This window comes from Calypte anna, chromosome 11 (assembly GCF_003957555.1).
Source record: "Calypte anna isolate BGI_N300 chromosome 11, bCalAnn1_v1.p, whole genome shotgun sequence".
Lineage (NCBI taxonomy): Eukaryota > Metazoa > Chordata > Aves > Apodiformes > Trochilidae > Calypte > Calypte anna.
Window position 1 is genome coordinate 10,582,287 of NC_044257.1, and position 22,173 is coordinate 10,604,459.

A 22,173-nucleotide genomic window follows, 5' to 3' on the forward strand; every position below is an offset into this window, starting at 1 on the left:
CCCTGGGAAATCAATACACATGGAGAACTTTTTCAAGAGGTGTTATGGTCACCTGCAGTACACCATTTCAGTTTGACTATTTTTATTCCAAGAGCTGCCAGTTGCTCATTCTTCTCCCATGTTTGACATGCAAGGTGCAGCTTTTGTGATCATTTCCCCCTCCCAATCTCACTTTATAGTTTTCATATTGTTTAATGGGTGAAAAACAAAAAGTGACACATTCTTCACTTGAAGCAAGCAAACTATCAAGAGGGGTTTGTGTGTAAATTGCAGCTGTGCCATCACTGTTTTTCCCAGACTGAGCTACTTAATGATATTCTACACTGTCTTTTCAACATGTTAAAAACAGTGACATATAATTAAAGACAAATTGATGGGGCAGAAATTGACTGGATGACTGTAATTAACTGTAGCAAAGAAACTCTAGAGAAATCAATTATTTGGTCTAAACAAGTACTTAAATCTACTAATCTGCACTGAAAAAATAAATGCTCTATGTGTTAAGTTTTAGGGGTTTGTTTTTTTACCTCTTGTAGATGTATTACTCCAGACTTCCAGATGAGAGGAGGAGACTATGAATGAAGAGTGTCCTGGAGATTGCATGCAGTTCTTTTCCTGGGTCAGAACTGGACTGATCTGAGAACAGTAATTATGAGGCTGACGTGTATGTTCTCCTTCATCTTGCTGTTTGGAGCAGCCGGGCTCTTTGTCTTCATTCACCTGCAAGATCCAGAAGAAATAGCTCATCAACAGACACCAGGTTAGCATTCCTATTTGTGTTTGACTCACTGGGTCTTTGTTATTCAACAATTTGTACTTATAGTCTTTAACATGGTTTACATATTTCACCGAGGTTGCCTCAACAAAGGTATGTTCTTTTTGTAATGAAGACTCTTTCAAAATTAATTAATTTCTAAAAAAAAAAAAAAAAAAGAGAGAGAGAATGGGAATTTGCTTTAAAAATCAGCTCCAGGATCCAACTGATAACACAAGTAACTTTGCCAAGGTGTACAGAGTCCAGCTGGATGGAGTTAAATTCCTGCTAAAGCTGAGATCTGCAACCAGTTATATATACCACTACAGCTATGAAAATGAGAAATGTCACCAAAAGTTCATTTTCTATATTTCTATAAATACATGCCTCTAATTCTACCTTTGCCTGTATATAGTACTCAATGTGTCATGGAGATGCAAAATAAGAGACGTATGAATGAGTCAGGCAAGAAACATAAAATACTTTGGGATCTACTAATTTAATGTGCTTAACTTCAATTAAACTTTCAGTAACTTTCATTCATACACACACACCATCTTCCTGAGCTACTCACTTCAAACTGTGAAGACCCCCAACAACCACAACACTGTGAAAACTGGAAAACTGGGCTGAAATAGTGATTTCCTTCCAAAGGAGGGTCATGCAAGAAGTATGAAAAAGCACGAGATCTTTAGATTTGCTTACAGTTACTTTTTGTCTTTGACTCAGGTTGTAATGATGACTGGTTTAGAGCCCAGATAAATGCCAGTGCAGTTACTGCAGCTCATAATAATGTCCCAGTACACCGAGGTTTGGTCACCGTCTCTTGTATGCACTGAAATTTTCCTTTCCCTAAATATGTGCTTTATAAAAAAGTCTGTTTGAAATCTTCACTGTACAATGAACATGACTGTGGGTGTTTTAAAGTATTACTAAAATTTTTAAAGGAATTAAACACTAACGCAGAGAACTCTTAAATAACTACATTAAGTGCTAATTTCTGTGCTTGGGTTTATTAAGTGCTGATTTCCATGTCACTAACAATCTATACTTTAATATGTTTATTACTTAGTCCAACTGCACACCAATTCTGAGAGCAGCTACTCAGCTGAAACTATAGAAATAATGAATCAGCAGTGCTCTGCAAAGCAGAGAATTAACCCTTTGGTGCTTTTGAGATTTGTTTTTATATACTTAGATGCAAGAGAACTTAACAGATTAAAACTGGTGGCACTGGCCACATTCACATGAAGTCAGCCAGTAGACTGGGAGTGAGGGAAAGGACATATCGACAGCAAATGCAGGCAACTTAATGCATTCTTAATGAATTTAAGAATGTGCAACTTTATGTTGAAAAGTTAACTCTTTGCTCCTGACAGGGAAGGAATTGCTAGTGGAACCTCAGAAACAATTCTGCTCCATTGTTTCATTACTGGTCCCTCATCTTGAGCTGTCTTACCTTTGTTCTCTCTGCCACAAATCCCTTGAACACTGACTGCTCATTGTAGTACACTGTGAAGTGATTTTTGAGTGATATAACTGTAGAAGGGGATGCCCAAGCACATTTAAATAAAAGCTCATTTGAACAGAGGTCCTACCCACAGCAGGGAAACTTTCCATGTAACATATGTATTTTCTGTGGGTAGGGTATTGTGAAGCTAAAACATGAACATCCCAATGATGCTGCTACTGCCAGAGGTGTGCAATCAATTGTAATCAATTCTCACATTCAATTACTATTTATGTTAATAGGAACCAGACTGTGCCCTTGAGTAAAAGGTGCTCAATACAATTACTCTTATTTCTGTTTGGCTGATTTTCATGTGTTAAGTGCTTTCAAGTCCCCGTGGATCCAGAAACTCCTTATATCCACTGCTTCTGAAAAATGATACCAGTTATCACTAAAGCATATTCGGTGGCTTAAGGGACACAGGAAAAAACATCCATTCATTTTATTAAAAAGAGAGGTAGGAATATTTCGTCTCTAGACAGTTTCCTGTGAAAATCTGTCAATCACAAGTGACATTTTTGGCATGCTGAGAAGGATCCTTCCCCTGTTCAGAGCATTTCTCCTTAAAAGGTCCTGTTTCTAATGGAGATCGGATATTGCTCCAATTTGCTTGTCTGATCGCTCCCTTAATAGAATTGATCAAAGGAATGTGTTATTAAGCTGCTTAGAACAACAGATTCTGCATAGCAGTTTTCTTGGATGAGCTTTTGCTTTTGTGTTTCCCAGGCAGTGAGTTACTGGGTAGAAAACATATTGGCCAGGTGCTGGGATCTCATCAGGAAGGCTGGAGAAAAGTCAGTAATGTTTCATTTCCCCTGCAAAGCAGCGTAGGAGAATTTTGTATTGTCCAAAAGGACGTTTATCATTGTTAGTACATTCAGTCATCTTTAATTTAAGATAGTATAACTTATAAAACAACATTAATAAAAATACTTTGGTACTTTAGTTTTATCTGTCTGTTTCAGAAATTGTTCTTGATTGGTTTAGTCCTAGCAAGCATGATGGTGAGACCTTGATGTACTACTTAAACCAGTATAAAATCCACAGTCATAAAACTTTAAGTAATGCTTACATTACTTTCAGTGAGCAAAGTACTCCTGACAGTAGCTGTTTGTGTTGATTTGTTACTATTCATTTATTCTTTCCCTGTGCTTCACACTGCTACCTAATTGTGATGCTGTACTGAGAAAGCAATATCAAAGTAATTTTCCACAACATTAGTTACAATTTTCTTCTGATCTTTCGAGTGAAACAATCCCATCCTGTTGGCTTCTGTGAGCATATAAACCTTGATTACATTTATCTGTTGGAAACCAGTGCTTACAAAGTATATGTGCCTGGGATAGCTGGTGTAGAGCCTTTTTTGCTGATTGACAAACACAGTGCCAATGTAGTTTTATTTATTTAATGCACATCACTCTGAGCAGATGTATCTGAGACAGACAGCCATTTGGGGTGGGCAAAACAGATTTCCCAAGCCAATATATTAAATTCAGTAGATATTTCTGTGGTCATTAAACAGACAATAACTTTACTTACAGCAGTCATTTTCCCAGCATCTATAAAGTGTGCTATTACGATGGAGAATGCTGGATAAAGCAGGGATATGGGCTGAGAATTGGTATAAATGATAGTAATACACCATACAGAAATGCAATGCTCTTCTAATAATTCTCCCCTATAATTATATAAAACTTGGCTTCTGCAATATCCATGCCATTAGTCTTAAGCAGGCACAGAAAAGGATTTGTCTGGGGCAAGTCAAATGCCTTTGCATATGGTGCACAAGAAAAATTTAATACATATATCCCTATCCTAATGCTACGAGTCTTGAATGTATACATCTCCTGTCTGTGACAGGATATTAAACATGCAAAAACTTTATAGTAATTATGTAAACGTGCAGCCACTCCACTGCTGTCTTTGTCCTGCAACAACAAAAGCAGCTGGGAAGGGGCCTGTCCAGCCCGTGGTTAGCAGGAGGTTTCTTCAGCATAACGGCAGATGCCCTCTCTTGGTGTGACAGTGGAAGAGGTGACAGGACTAATGAGCACCTTCACAGCCTTGGCCATGAGATCACTGGCAGCACAGAGAACCTGGATTTGTGAGAGCTGCATTTGGGTGTTACAAGACAGAGCAACCTGAATAAATGACATCAGCAAGTGAGGGAGGAGTCTAAAGGATGCAACCCATCCTTACTGCTCCCAGGATTTCAAATGCTTACACAAACTTCTGAGCTGCAGACTAGCCAGTCCATGGACTGGAGACAAGACTGTGGTTGTGAATAGCTGGTGGTCAGGTAAGGTCACGAATACCAGGACTACTGCTCCCAAATTGCACCACAGTATCTATAGCTGTAGTTAAGACCATGTGCTCTATGCACTTTAGTCAGAAAAGATATTCTAAGATAGTATCTACTTTTCTAGTAGGAGATTTTGCCAAATAAAAAGTAGGGGAAGTATTAACATTCCCCTGCACCTTTATTTGTGTAGCAAATTAGCAATTAGCAAATTTCTCTCTGTAGATGAATAAGTTGGGGCAGAGTAGAACTTGGGGTTTTGCCATATGGTTACTGAATTCACAAACCTGTAATAGTTTTCAGATAGAACTTTTAACGTGAATATATATGGACACACACTCCCTTGGGAGCTGGTAAAAGGTGGAAAATAGATTTCCAAGGATGCATGTTGTGAAAGCTCCTAAAGGCTGAAAACAGAGCATAGAATGGAAATGGCTTTGCACTCAGACTACATCAGAATTTGAAAGTCATGTATGAATATAACCAAGGCTGAAACTCATCTGAGATTCTGCAGTGACTGCTGTCCTTACCTCATCTACCAGTTTCTAACATAACACTGCCACCTTCTTTATTTTCTGCTTTACTAAGGGTGTGATGTGGAGGAGAGGGATGGAGAGGTGACAGTCTGAAGGGCTGGCATGTGAATGCTATTGCAAACCTGACAGCACAAGGGAGACACAATGCAGAAATCTTACTGTATATTGCAGGAGCCTTAGAGCAAATACCAGTATTACAGCTATACTGAAATTTCCTTAATTACTTATTCAGGGCACATACACCTTGCTACTCACAAATTATAGTCCTATGCTCATCTCCATGTTCACTGTACATTTCCATAATACTATCCTGGTGCACAATGTACCACTTATTTATCATAGTGGAAACTTCTTATAAATACAATTGAAAATTAACTAGCTTTGATATATAATTTCAGAAGTAATTTTCCTACAATTTACAACTTACTTCTTTTTATAAACTGAAGGCCATTTAATCTGCTTCTGAACTATCAGCATCAGCAGAAATCGTGAAAAAAAGAATCTAGGGACTGTAATGAAGGCAAGTGGGCTCACCAATACTCTTTTCAAACACAAGCAGCACACTGCTCTGTGTGCAAGGGTCACCTCCACCAACTCAAGGGTAGATGAAGCTTCCACAGTTGCATCCTCCGAGGCTTCCTTAGCCAGACTTGCTTCAGCAAAGAATTTCCCTGTGTGCAGCTGAAGAAAGCCACTTTGAAGGGAAATGTGGATCTTATAAATAAGTATTCCCTTTTCTGTTGCTTGAAATGGTTGTGGTTTAGACTGACTGTGAATGTAATCCTGGTTATTTTTTTAATTGGAAAGAAGTGCTGGCAATGACTTTATCAATATACTGCTATAGGGAGATCAAACAGTGCCCAGATGCTTACAAAAGAAACTGTACACCACGTTGCCAGTGCTGACCTGTTAAAAAGAAATTCAGTCTAGTGCTGAAAGCAAACATGTATGAGCTGCTTTATCACAAGTAATATATAGAGATTGTCTCCTACAATACTTTTTCCCTGCTTTCATGAGTATGCCATATCCTTGGTAGTCATATGGAAAACAGCAGTTATTTATGATATGGTATTGAGAGAGGGGTTTTTTGGTTTTGTTTGGGTTTTTTTTTTTTAGTTTCTGTTAACATGCTTTAGCCTAAAGCCCATTAATGAAATACAGCTCTTAAGCTCTAGCATCACAGGCCAGCATTTAAAGGAGCAGTATTTCCTGTCAGCCACCAGCAAGTGCTTCACAAGAGTCAGAGCACTTCAGTGCTAAGACTCTGAAACTGGGATCCAAAGATGTTTGTTCTTGTCCTGCCTTATTCCTCAGATTGTCCCGTGTTGTGTAAAATAAGGCAAATCACCTGCTAAATTTCTCCATTTCACAAGGAGTTGCTTGCAGGTAATGCAAGGTTCCTAAGGACTGCAAGGCCCTCCCTACAACAAAAATACAAGACAAAACCATATTAACTGTGACATTATGACAAATTCCAGTGTGTTACTAGAAGCAGTTATAATCCCACTGCAGTGGTGCACACATACATCAGATGACTTAACCAGATCCCCTGCCCATTTTTTGCTGGCATATAGTCCACGTCACCTAATCCCAAATGTATTTAAGAGCACAAAACCAGTGATGCAGTGCTAAACCTCTCACACAGTGCAGCTTCCACTACCACAAATTTCCCTATCCCCTCTTCTTCTCTGAGCATTTCTTCTCAGATGCTGACTGGTTAATAAAAAGGTTTGATATTTCTTTTAAAGCCTATTTTTAAAAACTGTCAGAAGTTGACACTTCTTTGTTGTGTCTGGCAAAATAAAAAGTGACCTGCCATCTCAGAGCTGCATTCGTTTATGGTACTTGGCAACATATCACAGGCAAAGCTCAGCTGCACTGTGAGATGTCAGAAGACTCTCAGAGTGGCAGCTTTATATAAGTATATTCCTAGGGAATGAGCCTGGATTCTTCTCAGATTCCCCTGGAAATTTGCAGAGGCATCACAGAAATGTGCAAAAGTTGATCAGCAGACTTTCATTGCACCTAAAACATTTATTCTAAATATAAGGCTATATTGATTTTTTCATAGAAAATGTGTCAGCACTAGAAAGCCTCAGCTTTGTCAGCTATCATTCTGTTTGCTTGATTTTAAACACCCAGTACCACAACGAGGAGCTTAGGTAAGTCTAAAATACTCTCTAGGTTTTCTAAAGTTTATGCCATTTTAAATGTTTTCTAATACATGTTCCCATATGTCGAAGTTATTAATGTTTTCCTAAAAGCTTACCCAAAACTTCCTCTCTCCAGCAAGATCATCCTTTTTCATTTAGTAAACATTAATTTTCCTTTCATGATTCTAGTGAAGCTTGAAATTAAAGGTGGATTTCTTCTCTATTATAGCTTGCTTTGTGTATCAAAACTACCAGTTAACTGCTGCTTTAACAGCAGTGAGGAGAGCATTAAAAGCCAAATAACTGATCCTGTATAGACCCTACAGAAGAGCAACTTCTTGTGGACATCTTTATCATTTTCTCCACATGAATAAACTGTTTTTGAAAGCAAGTTTTGGGTCTGTCACCACTGGACATATACAAGGTGAATAACTGATATTAATGTTACTCTGTACAGGTCCTATCCTACAAGCTGCTGGCTTATAGCATCAGTGCAGAGAAGCACTTCAGTATCAACTGAGTGGCTCAGCTGCTACCTCCACTTGGATGCCTGAACCATCCATGCTCTGCTGCCTGGGGGTCTGAATATACTGCATCTTGTAAAATTAAGCTCCATCTCTGTCCCTTTTTGGTCTCAGACACTTAGGAAGCCTTTGTGGTGACTAAGGGGAAAAAGGCTCCACCCAGGCCCTTCCTCCAATGCCATTTCTGCATATCAGGGCAATTCAGACATACTTCTTTTTTTTCTTTTTCTTTTTTTTTTTTTTCCCCCTTTTCTCTTTCTTTTAGAATCACCATCTACTAGCTATTCACACCTATAGAAAATGAGTTTTTGGAGCTTCTGTTCCTGCTTGATTTTGGTTTTTCACACATTTTCTTATAAAGCACGTTGCAGGGACTAAATGTATGATGTTTTGCTCTTTATAGTGCATTAGCCAAGAGATCAGTGTTTACAGACTTCATGTATCCCTAGAAATCCCTATGTCCCTAAGAGAAACACGCTGTGGCACTGAGTGTATATGTGCATACACAAGGAGGGTTACATGGGAAGGAGAGTTAGGTGGGCTGGGAGATCAGGGGACATCAAGTCCCTTTATGGAGCAATGGGAACTGAACAGCCTCAGGAAGGAAAAAATAGCAGGTTGTGAATAAAATTCATTATCCTTTGAGAAGGTGCCTGTGCTCCAGTGCCCTGTTTCTTCTCTGTTCTGATACATTTGCCTTTTCCATTCCATTTGGTATAATGATTGGCAGTGCTGAACTGTCTCTAATGATGGTGCAGATAATGCTTGAGACAAATGAAGGTATATTTGGCTTTAGAATTATTTTAGGCTTGAATTGCACAGTGCTTTTCAGATGGCCTGCACACGCTGCAGTCAAGAGTGGCAACACAGAAGCAGAGGAGATACATAAATACTTGCTCTTGTAGCCAGGAGGCCAGAAAGCACAAACTTAAACAGAGGAAACTGGTCATTTTCACCCAAGTGACTATTTGAGAGGGGAGACTTCTTTTCTCAAGCTGTAAGTAGTGCACAAAAGCCAAGGTCCTACATACGAGCTTTTTTTCTTGTCTGACTTGACTTTATTTGTTAATAAAGTTCTGCACAGCTTAATGCCCGTAAGTCAAACCACAGGAGAAATTACAGACAGCAATCACTGCTGCTCTGTGTGAACTGAATGCAGTTCCTTAATTGGGCCTTCCTAATTGTGCATGCAGCTGCTAGGGAAAAAATGATGATGCTTATCTCATATAAGAAAACAAATTCCTCTCACTTCTCCTTTGTAAACAAATGAAAAGGTCTGTATAGTCATCAAAGTAAATGTATACATCTGCAGGTAGATACCATGAATTTTATGGCATAGCAAGGTGATCCTGTAGCCATTGAGATTTTAATGTAGCTCACTGTAATGATTTAAAACTCACCCTAAAGACTTTGTTGACACTCAAGCAGTCCTGGGATAACGTTCAAATGCCCAAAGCAAATATTGGCATCTCAGCCACCAAGTTCACTTAAATGCTATGAACAGCCAAGATTAATAGTGAAAACCAATCAACTGCTCTTTTATAAGCTGTTAAACTGAAACCTGCCCCTCCATTCATTTAGCTCAAGAGATGTTATTACCTTGTAAACAGGAGGAATCCTTAAGTCACTATGTAATTAAAATTCCAATTATTTTGCATTTATGAGCTGCCAATTCTCATGCTATTGAAGGGAATTAAGCTACTCAAGAATGTACAAAGTCAGGTATTGTTAACACCTAGATATAGATTATGTGTTCTGTGCTGCATGTTAAACCAGCCATGTCACTGCCTATTCCAGTAGCATATTTCACCAATACCCACAGAACATTTCTTGGGATGATTTGTATGTAGTAGGAGAAAGATAAAACAAACAGAACTTAGGAAACCATTTTAACAACAGCATTAGGAAAGACGAGCATGTAAATGGGAGAGAAACAGGGAAAACAATGTGTGCAGCACAAAAACAAGAGCATTAGGAAAGGAAGTCTGAGAAACAAAATTTGAGATAGTATGTTCTGTTTTTCACACGTGAAATGATACAAAGAAAGGAGGTTTTGGGGTGGGGGCTTTTTGTAGAAAACCATCTAGCGAGACTAGTTCTGCTAGTCTCATTAGAAATACTTTTTAAAGGAAAATTTTAAAATGTTATTAAAACCAAAATGTCTGATTGAATTAAAAAAAAAAAATTACTGCAATTTTATAATTCATGTTAACAGAGAGCAGCCCCAGAATCGGTATGACTGAAGTTCCCAGGGGTGAGAGACTAGGGAAGTCGGAAGGAGCATTAATATTTCCTATTTCCTTCCTTTTATGTACAACTTGTAGTAATTAACAAACTTAGAGCACCTTAAATAAAAGCTCTAGATATTCCTAATTAACACTAGAGATCTAGTTGTACTATACTGCCATGTATAAATCTTTGAGACATACCACATTGATAATGTCCACACATTTGCACACCATATTTTTCCTCTTGCCTTTTTCCAGACATCAAATTATATATTCAGTTTATTCTGATTGTTCTCTGCATTTTCCTCTAAAGGCACTGGCTTCACTTCTTAATTGAGACCCAGTGGAGATAAGTTCACCACAACACAATTTAATGAACTACGGAAGAGCTACCTTTTACTGCATGAAGTATCAAGCTGCATGACATAGAAAGAGTATCTCCTAGGTGATGTTTCATTAGATAATAATTAACTAAGACACCTCCTAAAATAATACCACTCACACACAAATGCAGCCTCTTTCCCTTTAGAAACTGGACAACACATGGTGTGCATTAATAAACCAAGGACACAGTTCCTAAAAGGAGTTCATTGACACAATTTCTTTCCTTCATTAAATCACAGATTAGCAATCAGACCTGCAGTATAGATAAATGAATTTTACTTTTTCCCCTTTCCCTTCGAAGGCTGAATTGTACTTGATTTACCATCCACATTAGTCTTGGATGTGCTATCACCCCAGTCCCTTCCAAGAGGGAAAAAGATCTTCCTTTTAGCTCTGAACAATTCTGAGCAGATCAGCAGTGGTACTCAGTGCACACAGCTGTCATCTCAGCACCTCCTGCCCCCTTTACTTCATGGCTTTGGGGAGAAACTTCTGCAGCATTGGCCTCGTTGTATTTTTTTTTTTATTTACTTATATTTCTGGGCAGGGGAAATACTCTGACATGATGCAGCCTGGGGAGCAGGACTGAGCCGCCTGCAGTCTCTCTCTCAGGACACAGCAGACAGCACACTGCCAGCCTTCTTCAACTCCCTCATCCAATTGTGCTGCTCCCAGCCCTGTCCCTGCCGTAATCCTTCTGCTGCTTGATAGTTTTATAGTTTTGTTGCAATTTAATGTTAATTAGATTTCATATTCCTCAAATTAGGGAGTGTGAGTCAAGCACTGTCTCGTACTGACTTCAGAAGGGTTTGTGTATTTAGAAGCATTTTTACAGCATTCAACCACTTTGATTGCAGCCCTCCTCACCACCAAAACCACAGTCATTTGATTATAACAAAAGATGTTTCAAAAAGAACTGCTGAGACAGTACTTCAAGAATTTTGAGTATTATAATATTCATTAACTAAATGTTTCTGGGTTTCTGTCCTTTTAGCAACCAACCACTGATGCTGTAAAAACAGTGAAGGGCAAATTATTATTACTCCAAAAGAAACCCTATTTGCTACAAGAACAGGTCTAATTGCAAGGCAAACTATCTTCTTTTATAGGAATGAGAAGTAAGCACAGCAACACTGGTCTTGATAGTGACAAAATATTTATTGTCCCCTGTCTCAATGGGAGAGATTTACCTTGGGAAAATGCAGCTCTGTTTCCTGACTTTGATTTTGCTCCCTAAACAAAGCACTCATTGTTGCATGTTAACAACTGCATTTTCTTAGCCTAGTTGCATGAATCTGTCTCATTTTCTTTTATCTAGCAAGCAAAACTTTCTCTGGCAGAAATTTCACAAAACAAAGATTTCTTGAATATATAGCTGTGCTTGAGTTGCTGTGTCCATCTTCTCCACCGCTATGGCTCAGCTGTGGAGCATCTGTAGGCAAAACAAGAACTGAGGTACAGGTGGCCAAGTGCGTTTTTTAGACACAGAATGGGACAATCCACAAGTGATTTCTCTGATAATGTTCTGCCAAAAGGAGATTATTTTAAACTAATAAATACAGACCTCACAGTCAAAGCAAACTCCCTGCTAAACAGCAGAATGCAGTCATGGGGTAGGAATGACCACTGATTCCTGTTAGTGCTGTTGAGAAAAACCCACATGTCCCACAGGGAGCTGAAAAGCAATAGGGTCTGATTCTGTCATGGGATGAAAGTATCATAGCAACCAGTTGCTGCAATACAGCATTCAGCACAGAGTTCACATTGCCATGATGTTTTGCTCCAGGCAGCAAGCACTTCATCCTGACATCAGGCCAGTGAAAGCTCATCCAGCCAAGGCCAGATTTAATGGCTCAAAGCCACCAACGGGTGGTGGCCAGGTCAGATATAAATGTGTGCAAAATATACAAGAACAGTTCCACACTATATTTTCAAGCCTTGTTATCTCTCCATACTATTTTAATTTAAGGAGCTAAACTGTCCCCTCTTCCTTACCAGTGGGCCTAGGTATTGCCTAAGGAGATCATGGAACAGAGCTGATTGCTGTAGCCAGCTCCTTTTCTCTGCAATGTGTTTGATAATTGTACAATTCCTGGGCAGGAGCAGGACCTAAAGATGATAGGGCTTTTAGCCCTCAGCCTAGAAGCAGTAATAAAGCAGTCAGAAAGTTTCTCCATCCTCACAGTGGGCCACTGGGGTGTTGGTGTCAAATATGACTTGACCACTGATACTAGCAGGATTCTCAGAAACAGTGAAGGTAATTCAACATATTTCTTCAAATCAAATCTAACTTGCAGATTATTTATACTGAAGGATAAAAACCTTTTCTAGTTTTATTCTTTGCATTTCCTGGACTTAGCATAACACATTTTGTTTTTTAAAAAGGAATACTCAAAATCTATTGAAACATACTGCAGTTAGCATGTTACCCAGCAAGGCTGTTTCATGACTGCCATGTGTAAATGCCAAATAGCTCATGTCACTGACTGGCCTTGATAGATCAGAGTTTAAAACAAATATCTCTCAAGCTTATCTACTGGTACTATGGCTTATTTGCAGTCAATACCCTAGGGCAGTGCCAGCTGATAATGTGCTTCCCAGTACAGGGGAAGCTTCCTCACCATTCCCACCAGAACACTCCATTCTTCAAATAGGTAATCTGAAAAGTGTGGCGAAAGCTGTAAAAAAATCTCCCTCATTTTTATCTAGAGAACTTCATTAAGGTAAAGCATTCTAGTCTTAATGAAAATAATTACTGCCAATTAATATATTTTTCATAGAACACATATACTAAAAAACCACTCTCCCCAAGTCCAATCACGAACCATGTTGCAGGATCACCTGCTGACCACCACACCACTCCTGAGGAACCACCTTCCCATGGGTGCCTATTTTCAACTATTTTCAAATCTGAAAGCAAAGTCCTGCATACATGCACATACAAAAACTAATGAACCCCCAACATCCAACTTGAAAATGTTTATCAAAGCTTTATAGAGAAGCTAATAGCATTTTAAGTGTCACTCAGATTTATTCAATTGGAAAGACTATTAACATAGTATGCTAATGAAACCTGCAATTATTAAGACATATATCAATTCAAATTCTCTGTACCTTTCTGTCAACACAGCATCCTGCATAAATGAACCATCGAGACCGCAGTTTAATCTGATATAAAATCAAATGATCCATGTTAACAAGACGATTAAATAACTGTCAGAAACTAAAGAAAAAATTATCAGAACTTCACCAGATATAAACTGGTTTTGAATAATAGGAAAGAACAATTACACAGTGCGTAAACTGAAAGTTGTTACTCTGATTAGAATAATATGGGTGGTAAATAAGATATCAATTTTATTATGAAAAAAATCTAGATCAAGCGCTTCAGAAAAGAAAGGGAAATTGAAAATTACATGCTGTTTGTGTTAGCCTATTTAAAATTACTGAAGAATGCAATACAAGGAAATTAGTATTTGGAAAGGTTTTTGAAGGCATTAAAATTAAAAATTATGCCAGCTGCTTTTCTGCTGGCCACGGCAAACAGACTGATGCACCACGTTTGTAATACAGAGGCTTGGTACATACTCTTTCCCCCAATAAAACATTACCATGCAATGAGTGCAAACCAAGGGAATTAAGCCTCACTTAAAATTCAGCAGCTTGTAGATAGTGATACTGCATACCCAGTCTGAGGATGCAGTATAGGGACCTCTCCTCAGCAAAATTTTATTCAATTGAACATACTGTTGATTTATTGTACAGCTTCCTCACAGGCACATTTGTCAAGCTTATTTTTGCAAAAACAGCCCAGGTGGTGGATGCTTAGAAACACTGTGAAGTTGATTTGTGAACACAGCACTGGGATCCCCTTTTCTCCCTCTCCGTATCCATAGTTATCCATAGAATAATGTATCAATAATATAATATAAAATTATCCATAGAAAAAATTTAGAGGCTTGAAGATTTAATGATTTAATGGTTAATTAATATCAGATATGCATCTAGAGCTGCGCATATGCTTTCAGCTTCAAAACTGAAATTCTGTCTCCAGAAGGAGCTTGAAGTAAAACACAGTTCTGCCTGAGTGTGTAGTGTCAGGAGGGTTCCCAACAAGATACAAATAACCACAGAGCTGCAAAGATGCATTACTGCACTGGGCCAGCAGAGGAGCAGGGTCAGCAGTAAACGCGCCTGCACTTAATGGCCCATTTTTGTAGGCTCACTCAGTTTCAAGGGGGAAAAAACCAGCACCACATTTCTTCAGAAGTCACACAGTATTTGTTTTGCCTTTATTTGAGGATGACTCTTCATGTATCTGTTCTCTTCCCCCCCTGTGGTTACCTATACAGCTTATCCATCACCCCAGCAGTGAGCAGTGCTGTGTTCAATTCTTGGGGGGAGCAGACACATAAAAACAGCACATTAGATATTGTCTAGCTGTTCATGGCAACCATATTTAACCCTCCTTGAAAATGCAAATCTTTCAGATCTCTTCTTCTAAAATTTATTTATATATCTGAAACAGCAGAAAGAGGTGTCTGGAGTAAAACAAACAAAAAACCTCAACCTTCAGAATTGCCAGTTTTGTTTAAAATTCAACTTCCCTCAGAAAGGATGCAGAAGTAATGCACAAAGCCTCTGCTAGAGCTGATGGCAACCTCATCCCTTTAGCTGCAGTTCTGTTCAGCCACTGACCTCTGTCCAGACAACAGTGCAAGTCCTCACAGAACTGACCATGACTGGACAGAGAGAGCATCCAGTAATCCTACAGGCAAGTTAGAGCCTGCCCACTTCAACACACAAAAGCATCAGGAGTCTCAGCAGGTGCCAATGACACCTCTGCTTTCAACCTTTTGGTGCACTGGGCCCATGGATTTTTCTAGGATTGCTTTGTCCACTCATAAATAGCTAATTTGCTCAATGATTATGGTACAACCTAAAGCAGGTGAAGATTCATGTACATAACTTCTTTATAAATAGCTTCAGAAAAGCTGATTCAAAGACCAGTGAAATCTCTGGGAACTTTTCCATTGAGTTGCTTTTTGGATTGTGTCCCAAGTACTTATCAATTCTTTCAGCTCCTGTGCTTCAATAGAGTTGAACTCAACTCACTAAAGATGATACTCTGTTTTTTTCTTATTATTGGTTAAAATTCATATTCACAATGCAGCACTTTGAATCAGTGGTTTTCCCCAGATGCTTTTGATGCTTATCCTCCTTTGTTGAAGAGAATGCTAGTTCATATAAGAGAGCTGGTAGCCTCTATTCAAAATCCACCATGCTGCAAAGAATGATGTTGTCACGCAGACTGATCTTTCTCCAATAGCTTCTGCAGCATTTTTGTTACAAAGATGTTAAAGATAACATGGAAGAGAAAAGGAACAGATTTACAGTCTTGGGATAACAAAATACAATGCATGACAAAGAATCATAATACTTAGAACTGAAAGAGCTAGTGAGAAAGTGTATCCTGGGCTTTGCAGAAGAATAAGGGAGATGAGTAATGTAGATTGCTAAAAAAATAAATAGATTTTTTTGAAAAAAGTTAACAATAATTTTTGAAGGATCGTTAGTTGTTTTGTTTCACTGTTGTAATCACGATTTAATTGTAGTAACTGGAAAGAACATCTGGCCCAAATAGTGCACCTTCAGGAGTATGAGCCCCCAGTTCACAATTAAATTAATCCAGGGATCTATTAAGTACAATAAAAGAGTAGGAATAGCATGTATATCATGGGAACAGAGATTCACAGCAGTTATTCTAGCTCTGTGAAATAGAAATTATAACAGATTTTAAAATGCATTGATATTTAGATTCCTTAGTAACATTGCACCAATTTACCTTGTGGTGCAGCCTTTAAGGCCAGATTCTGCTTAGGTGGTCAAGGTTTGTATGTAGACTTTTAGAGGGCATTTTCCAAAGCAACAACAAAAATATCTTAACCTCCCAGCATTAAACTTGAACTGGTAACTCTATGGATAGCAGATCTATGCTAGTGTTAAATACTTTTCAAATCTTAAAATACTGAAGAGTAGAAAGTCATATAAAGAAGAACGAGTTAAATATACAGAGGACAAACTACAGGTTGGCCTCAACTCACGTTAATTTTGTTAGATTCCATGTTTCTTGGAGTTAGTCCTTGTCCTATTAGAAAGACAGACAAAGAACACCCCAACAAGGAGCCCCAAGACAGCACCTACAGTTAAATAAAACCTGGATTTCCTCATTGCTGAGTAATGGCCATTCTATTCAGCATGCACCAAGGTGCAATATCCAAAGAAAGGTTTTTGAAGCACACTGATGGGCTGTTTAATGGGCTGAATGTGTTACAGTGTGCAGCCCGGCTTCCTCACATTCACTCCTGCAATCTTTCCCTCTCTTTGATACACCTAATGAACAAGTTTGAAAGGATCACACCACTGACTTGATAATGTAATGACTGGTGGGCTCTCTCCAAGTATCTTTTTCTTGCTTTCTACCTTTGTAAACAAGTTAAAAATGCAGCAGAGAGGAAAATTGCTAGTGACACCTCAGACCTTGCTGGCTTTCCTACATTACCTCAAGTTGTAAAAAGCCAATCTGAACAGCATAGAAAAGTAGTTATGCCAATTAAAAGGCTTGGAGTGCTAATTCTGAAGTAGCAGATGTCTAACTTGTCACTTTTAAGTGAAGTTTTCTAACACAATTTCTGTATTTTCCGGGTTTTTTTGTAGGAAGTATTGTAGCTTGCAGAAGCCTTATAATTAAACACCTATCATAGTGAATAGCATGCACCAGGGTTGAGGATTAGGGGATCTTATTCCTGTAATAGGATTTTCCTGCTAATTGTCACTGAAATGACAGCAGCCTCTGTTAGTAGGAGTGTATGAATTGCCACAGTGGCTCAGATACGCAGCCCATCTACCTATTAAAATATCCTGTCTTTAGCAATGGACAGTATGATGTGATTTCAAGGAAAATGCAAGATAGTCTACTATGGAATAAACCACTAAATGTAAAGTTTCTTTAATAGTCTCATTAGGAAAAGCTAGGTTACACCCTAACCCAGAAGCACTCATATTTCTTATAACTCTCCTTTTACTCTGGCGAAGAAGCTCAATCATTTTAATTTCTCTTCATAAAATTTTCTTTCTGTGACTCACAAACCATCTTGGGATTCAGAAGACATACAGTGTGATGCCTCTCCTTGTTCTTCATTTGAATTTGTTTGCAGCATCTCCATCATGCACTGAGCAGCTCATGGTGGTTGCATGATTAGAATTTCAGGGAGGACAAAGACCAGAAATTGATGGGTTCAAACAAAACAGAAATGTGTGACATGGTGGTGCCAAAGCTGAGATATGTAGAGAAGACTCCTTCCTACAGCCTGTTGAAGGTAAAATGGAGTTTTGTGATCAAGAAGTCTTGGAATTCACAAGACAACAGCAATGGTAGTAGAAATTGCTACTGCATTCAGTGGTAACTCTTCCTGAGTTCAGGAGAAAAAGCTCAAATCTTTAGGCAGAAAGATGTGAGCATCCCAGAAGCTTCCCAGTAGCCAGGGATCGAGAAGGAACAAAGAACCACCTGTGCTGCATCAGCATGGTTCTGCCCTGTCACCTCATACATATGATGGGCAAGGAAAGAGGATATTGAGGAAGCTGAGGAATGGAGGAGAGTGATGAGAGCAGCACAGCTGTCTTAAGATTTGTCTCATCAAGGCTCAAAATAATATCTGCCCTTGGGCTAGGTCACACATCAGTTTCTGATTTCACTTGTAAGCTGCATTCCTTTAACGATTTCTTCCTCCTCCATACTCACAAAAGCAAAGTGATTCTTCAGAAAACTTACCCTGTGACTTTTGCATTATTGTTTCTACTGCATAAGTACGACAAAAACAAGCTCTGACTCTGCAATATCAGGTAATTGTATCGCAATATACTCAAGCTCTTTCAAATAATTAGTTAGTCAAACATCTGCTGCAAATTAATATTGGGCCAAAATTGTCTCCTGGGTAATTCAATGGACTTCAGTACCATTAGGCAAGGGATGATCTGTTCCAACACATTTACTGCCTGTGGATAATTTGCTCTGGTTTAGAATCTTCCTTGCATTGCTGTAGCTTGAAATCCTCTTGCAGTGCAGTTGCTATTTACCAGCTTGTGCTGATGCATCCACTTTTTCTGGCTTAACTAGGGAAATTTCAAAATGCACACACTGCCAGGGAAATTAATTTATTCAATAAGCTCTGCAATGTCAACTCGTACTAATTTTGTAATGCTAGAATGAACAAAGCCAAAAATTATGCTTGGCTTTCTAGTCATCAATAAAACCTTATAAATCTGTAAGGACTCATAAATTTCACTGTACAAAAACTGATATTAAGACAAATCTTAACTTAGAAAATTCATATTGCATTTTAATCAAATAACACATGAAGCTAATATGTATTGACTGTATTTCCAATTCATAAAAGGCACAGAAAAAAAAAAGCCTTTATAATGTTGCCATGTCTTTGAGGCATTGATTAAACTCTAGATGCCAGTCTGTCACTCTAGCAGCTATTCAATAAGTCCTGTGTTTGTCCATCAATGTCCTTTGTCATTGGTCTGACTGTCCTGCTCAGGTTGGCAGATATTTCAAAAAATGAACTGTCACTATGGGATAATCAATTAATCAAGCATGAATTGCTTGAGTGAGTCTTCTAATGAATGTTAGCATGCAAACAACTTGTCAGACACTTTGCAGGGTTTGTGTGGCTGTATTTGTATCTGGGAAGCTGCCTGGCAGCAAAGCCTGTAAGCACAAACCTATCTCATTGTGTTACTAATGTACATTGATTACAAGTATTTCTTTAAAATAGATTAGCTACAACCATAGTGATTTTATTGATTTTACAGTCTTTTTCCCTTCTGTGGAAACTGAGGTGAATTTCTGTGGGAAGAAGTTAGTACCCTACAGGAGTGAGGCGAGCCTGTATCATCTCATGCCCTGATGTGAAAGGTTAATGCATTTTCATGGGCCATTACCTCCTCTCACATGTAAGAGGAATTTATATCTCAGCCCTATAATTACAAAACTGCTTAGCAACACCCTAAAAGTTGCATTATTATTTCAGTGATAAGCCTCATTCTTAGGGATTACATTTCTCAAATTAACACTAAAACCATGAAACAGTTCTCTGTGAAGATGTACACTTTAATAATTTTGTATAAATGCAGTGGCTCAATCACTGTGGTTATTATTAGCAGAAGAGTGGAGAATTAATTGTCTGCTAAACTGCAGAGGATCCTGAGCCACACTAAAGTATCAAATTTGTTCCCTAGACTTATTCTCAAACCTTTAAATAAATAATTTTACTATCTAAACTGGTGAACAGAATGGGTTAAAGACCTTCCTAGACAAACAAAAGAATTTAATTCAAAGGCAAGTAAGTGGATTACAACAACCAAACACTAAATTTTGTCCCTCCCAATTTTTGTTGCCTTTTTTTTCCACTGAAACCTCAAAAAAAGCCCGCAAGAGAAAGGTCTGTACATGAAGTTCATGTATTGAACACATGAATACTTGTAGACACATGAATACATGTAGAATACATGTAGACATGTCTATGTATTACACATCTTTGATGTAGACACATCAAAAACCACATCTTTTTTGAGCATTTCACCTCCTGAACAATCTCCAATGAAAACCCTGCACTTTTTGAAAACTCATTTAGACGAAGAATTACAGAGCTGGGTGTCAAATATTAGTCAGGGTGGTTGTAAATTCAGAGCCTCTAGTCATGTATTTATAATTATGAGCTTCACTGTACCAGTTCATAAGCAGAACTCCCCTCTGGTTAACATGGGGAGGTGTGCTGGAGACTGGCTGGATGACACAGCCAAGCATCAGAAGACATTGCACACAGAAAAGATTTCACAGTAAGTCCTTTTTTAAATTCAAAATCACAATTTATGGACAAGAACAAATTTTTTTTTTTTTCAATATTGCCTCTACTCCAAGCATGTTTTTGAAAATTATTTGAGGTAATTTAAATATGCAAAATGTCATTCTCTACCTCCATGCCCCATCTCTGTGTGTGCGTGTCTGCAGAAAAGGGCACCCATTAGGTACAGGAACAGGGGCTGGATCCCTTCTGGATCCTTCTGCTGCTGGCACACTCCAGCTCAGCATATGGGAACGTGTGTGACCCACAGTATGCACATTATTTTGTAAGATCTGACATTTATGAACTTGGATTAAACTGCTTCTCATGATTACAGATTCATGTTTCTGGATGACTTTACCGGGAGAGTCTTGGAAGGAACCCTCTGGGACTGTTCCATGAGGCACCAGAAGGGTAGCAGCATGCCTCATATGGTTAGCCTCAGAATTCTCTGAATTTGAGTAAATGACACAGGCAATCATTCTAGGAAAATGCCATTTTAATTATAATAATTCTTATTTTGCAAATTCCATTTATAAAGATGGCACACAGTACTGTGATATCACATGCACTGGGCTCTTCCAAGTACTAAGGACTCAAGTAACACTGTTTGGAGACAAAAGCAAGGATGCTTTTAGATATGGAGATTCACAACCTAATTTAAGAACTCTGAAGAACTCTACAAAAATGGCCATAGAAGCAAGCTTACATATCCGTGTGTTTGATAAATTGGGGGGGAAACATAAGTAGTCTACCACAACTTTAGAAATAAGAAAAAAATTTAAATTTTTGTTTCTACTTCATAATCCTATGATTGCTCGTTAGTGACCTAATATTTTGAATGTACTTTTTTGAAAATAATGTATTTTGCAAGAATAGATCTGAGGCCAAGACTGGAGTCCAGTTCAGGAAGCTAATTCCAATGAGATCCATGCTTCTGCCTCTCTCCCAGAGATCCCAATATTCCTGCATTACAGCTGGCCAAAAACCAAAAATTAATGAATTTTCATTTTCAATGGAAAGTCAGGCAGTTGCTTATGAAACCAATATGGATGAAAAAATAACTTTTTCTCTGGGTTATAACAAGTCCAGCTCAGTTACTCCAGCTGCTTCATTCTCCAAGATATATAATTTTTTCACCAAGGTTAGCTGCTTGAACCAGCCCAGTTCCCATTTGTAAAAGAATTATGCAGCTAAAATAAGAACATGGCAGCCTGGACTCAGCCCAGCCATGCCTGGGTCTTAGTTTAAACTTGCCTTAATTTAAGCCACCAGTAAAGGTGTTTTGAGCCAAGATTACCACCTGAACATGGAAATACCTGATGTAATCAAACAAAGACAAATGGATAAAGGGTAGCAGCATCTTAAAATGCCACAGTCTCTACTACTTATCTGGCAACTTACTCAACTTCCAGTGGTTTCAGAGATAAAACACTGCCAGGAGGATTATTCTGTTCTGAAAGAAATCTCTATGTTCTTTTAAGCCTCCCAAATCACACAGTGTTACTAGTCTAATATAAAAAGCATCAAAGAATGAAAATAACATCTGAGGCAATACACATTACACTGTACACCTGCTTTTAAAAGCATAAGTTTACCACTGAAAATACACTTCCATGTATTTCTCTTTTTGCCACATTATTGCAATAGAATATTTACTTGCAAATACATTATTTCATTCATTGCAAACACCTGAAATTAGTTTCCAGAAAGATTAATTTATAAGCCTTGAGCTTTACCAACTTTCAGGTTTCCAAAGCTTTAAGTCAGATCAGCCAATATACAGAAATTTTGTTTTAATCAAAACTGATTTTTTAATATTATCGCCACTTCTCTTGATTTTCTGGAACTGCATGAGTGATAGGGCAGAG

General features: G+C 38.3%; 1 protein-coding gene across 1 annotated transcript in view; it reads left to right on the forward strand.

The window, feature by feature from the left end:
• Window positions 1–651: 651 nt before the first annotated feature.
• Window positions 652–22,173, forward strand: part of CHST8 (carbohydrate sulfotransferase 8) — a 113,990-nt gene continuing 92,468 nt past the window's right edge. The window contains exon 1 of the mRNA XM_008491619.2: window positions 652–760. Coding sequence (XP_008489841.1) covers window positions 652–760 — 109 coding nt within the window. The remainder of the gene's footprint in view (window positions 761–22,173) is intronic.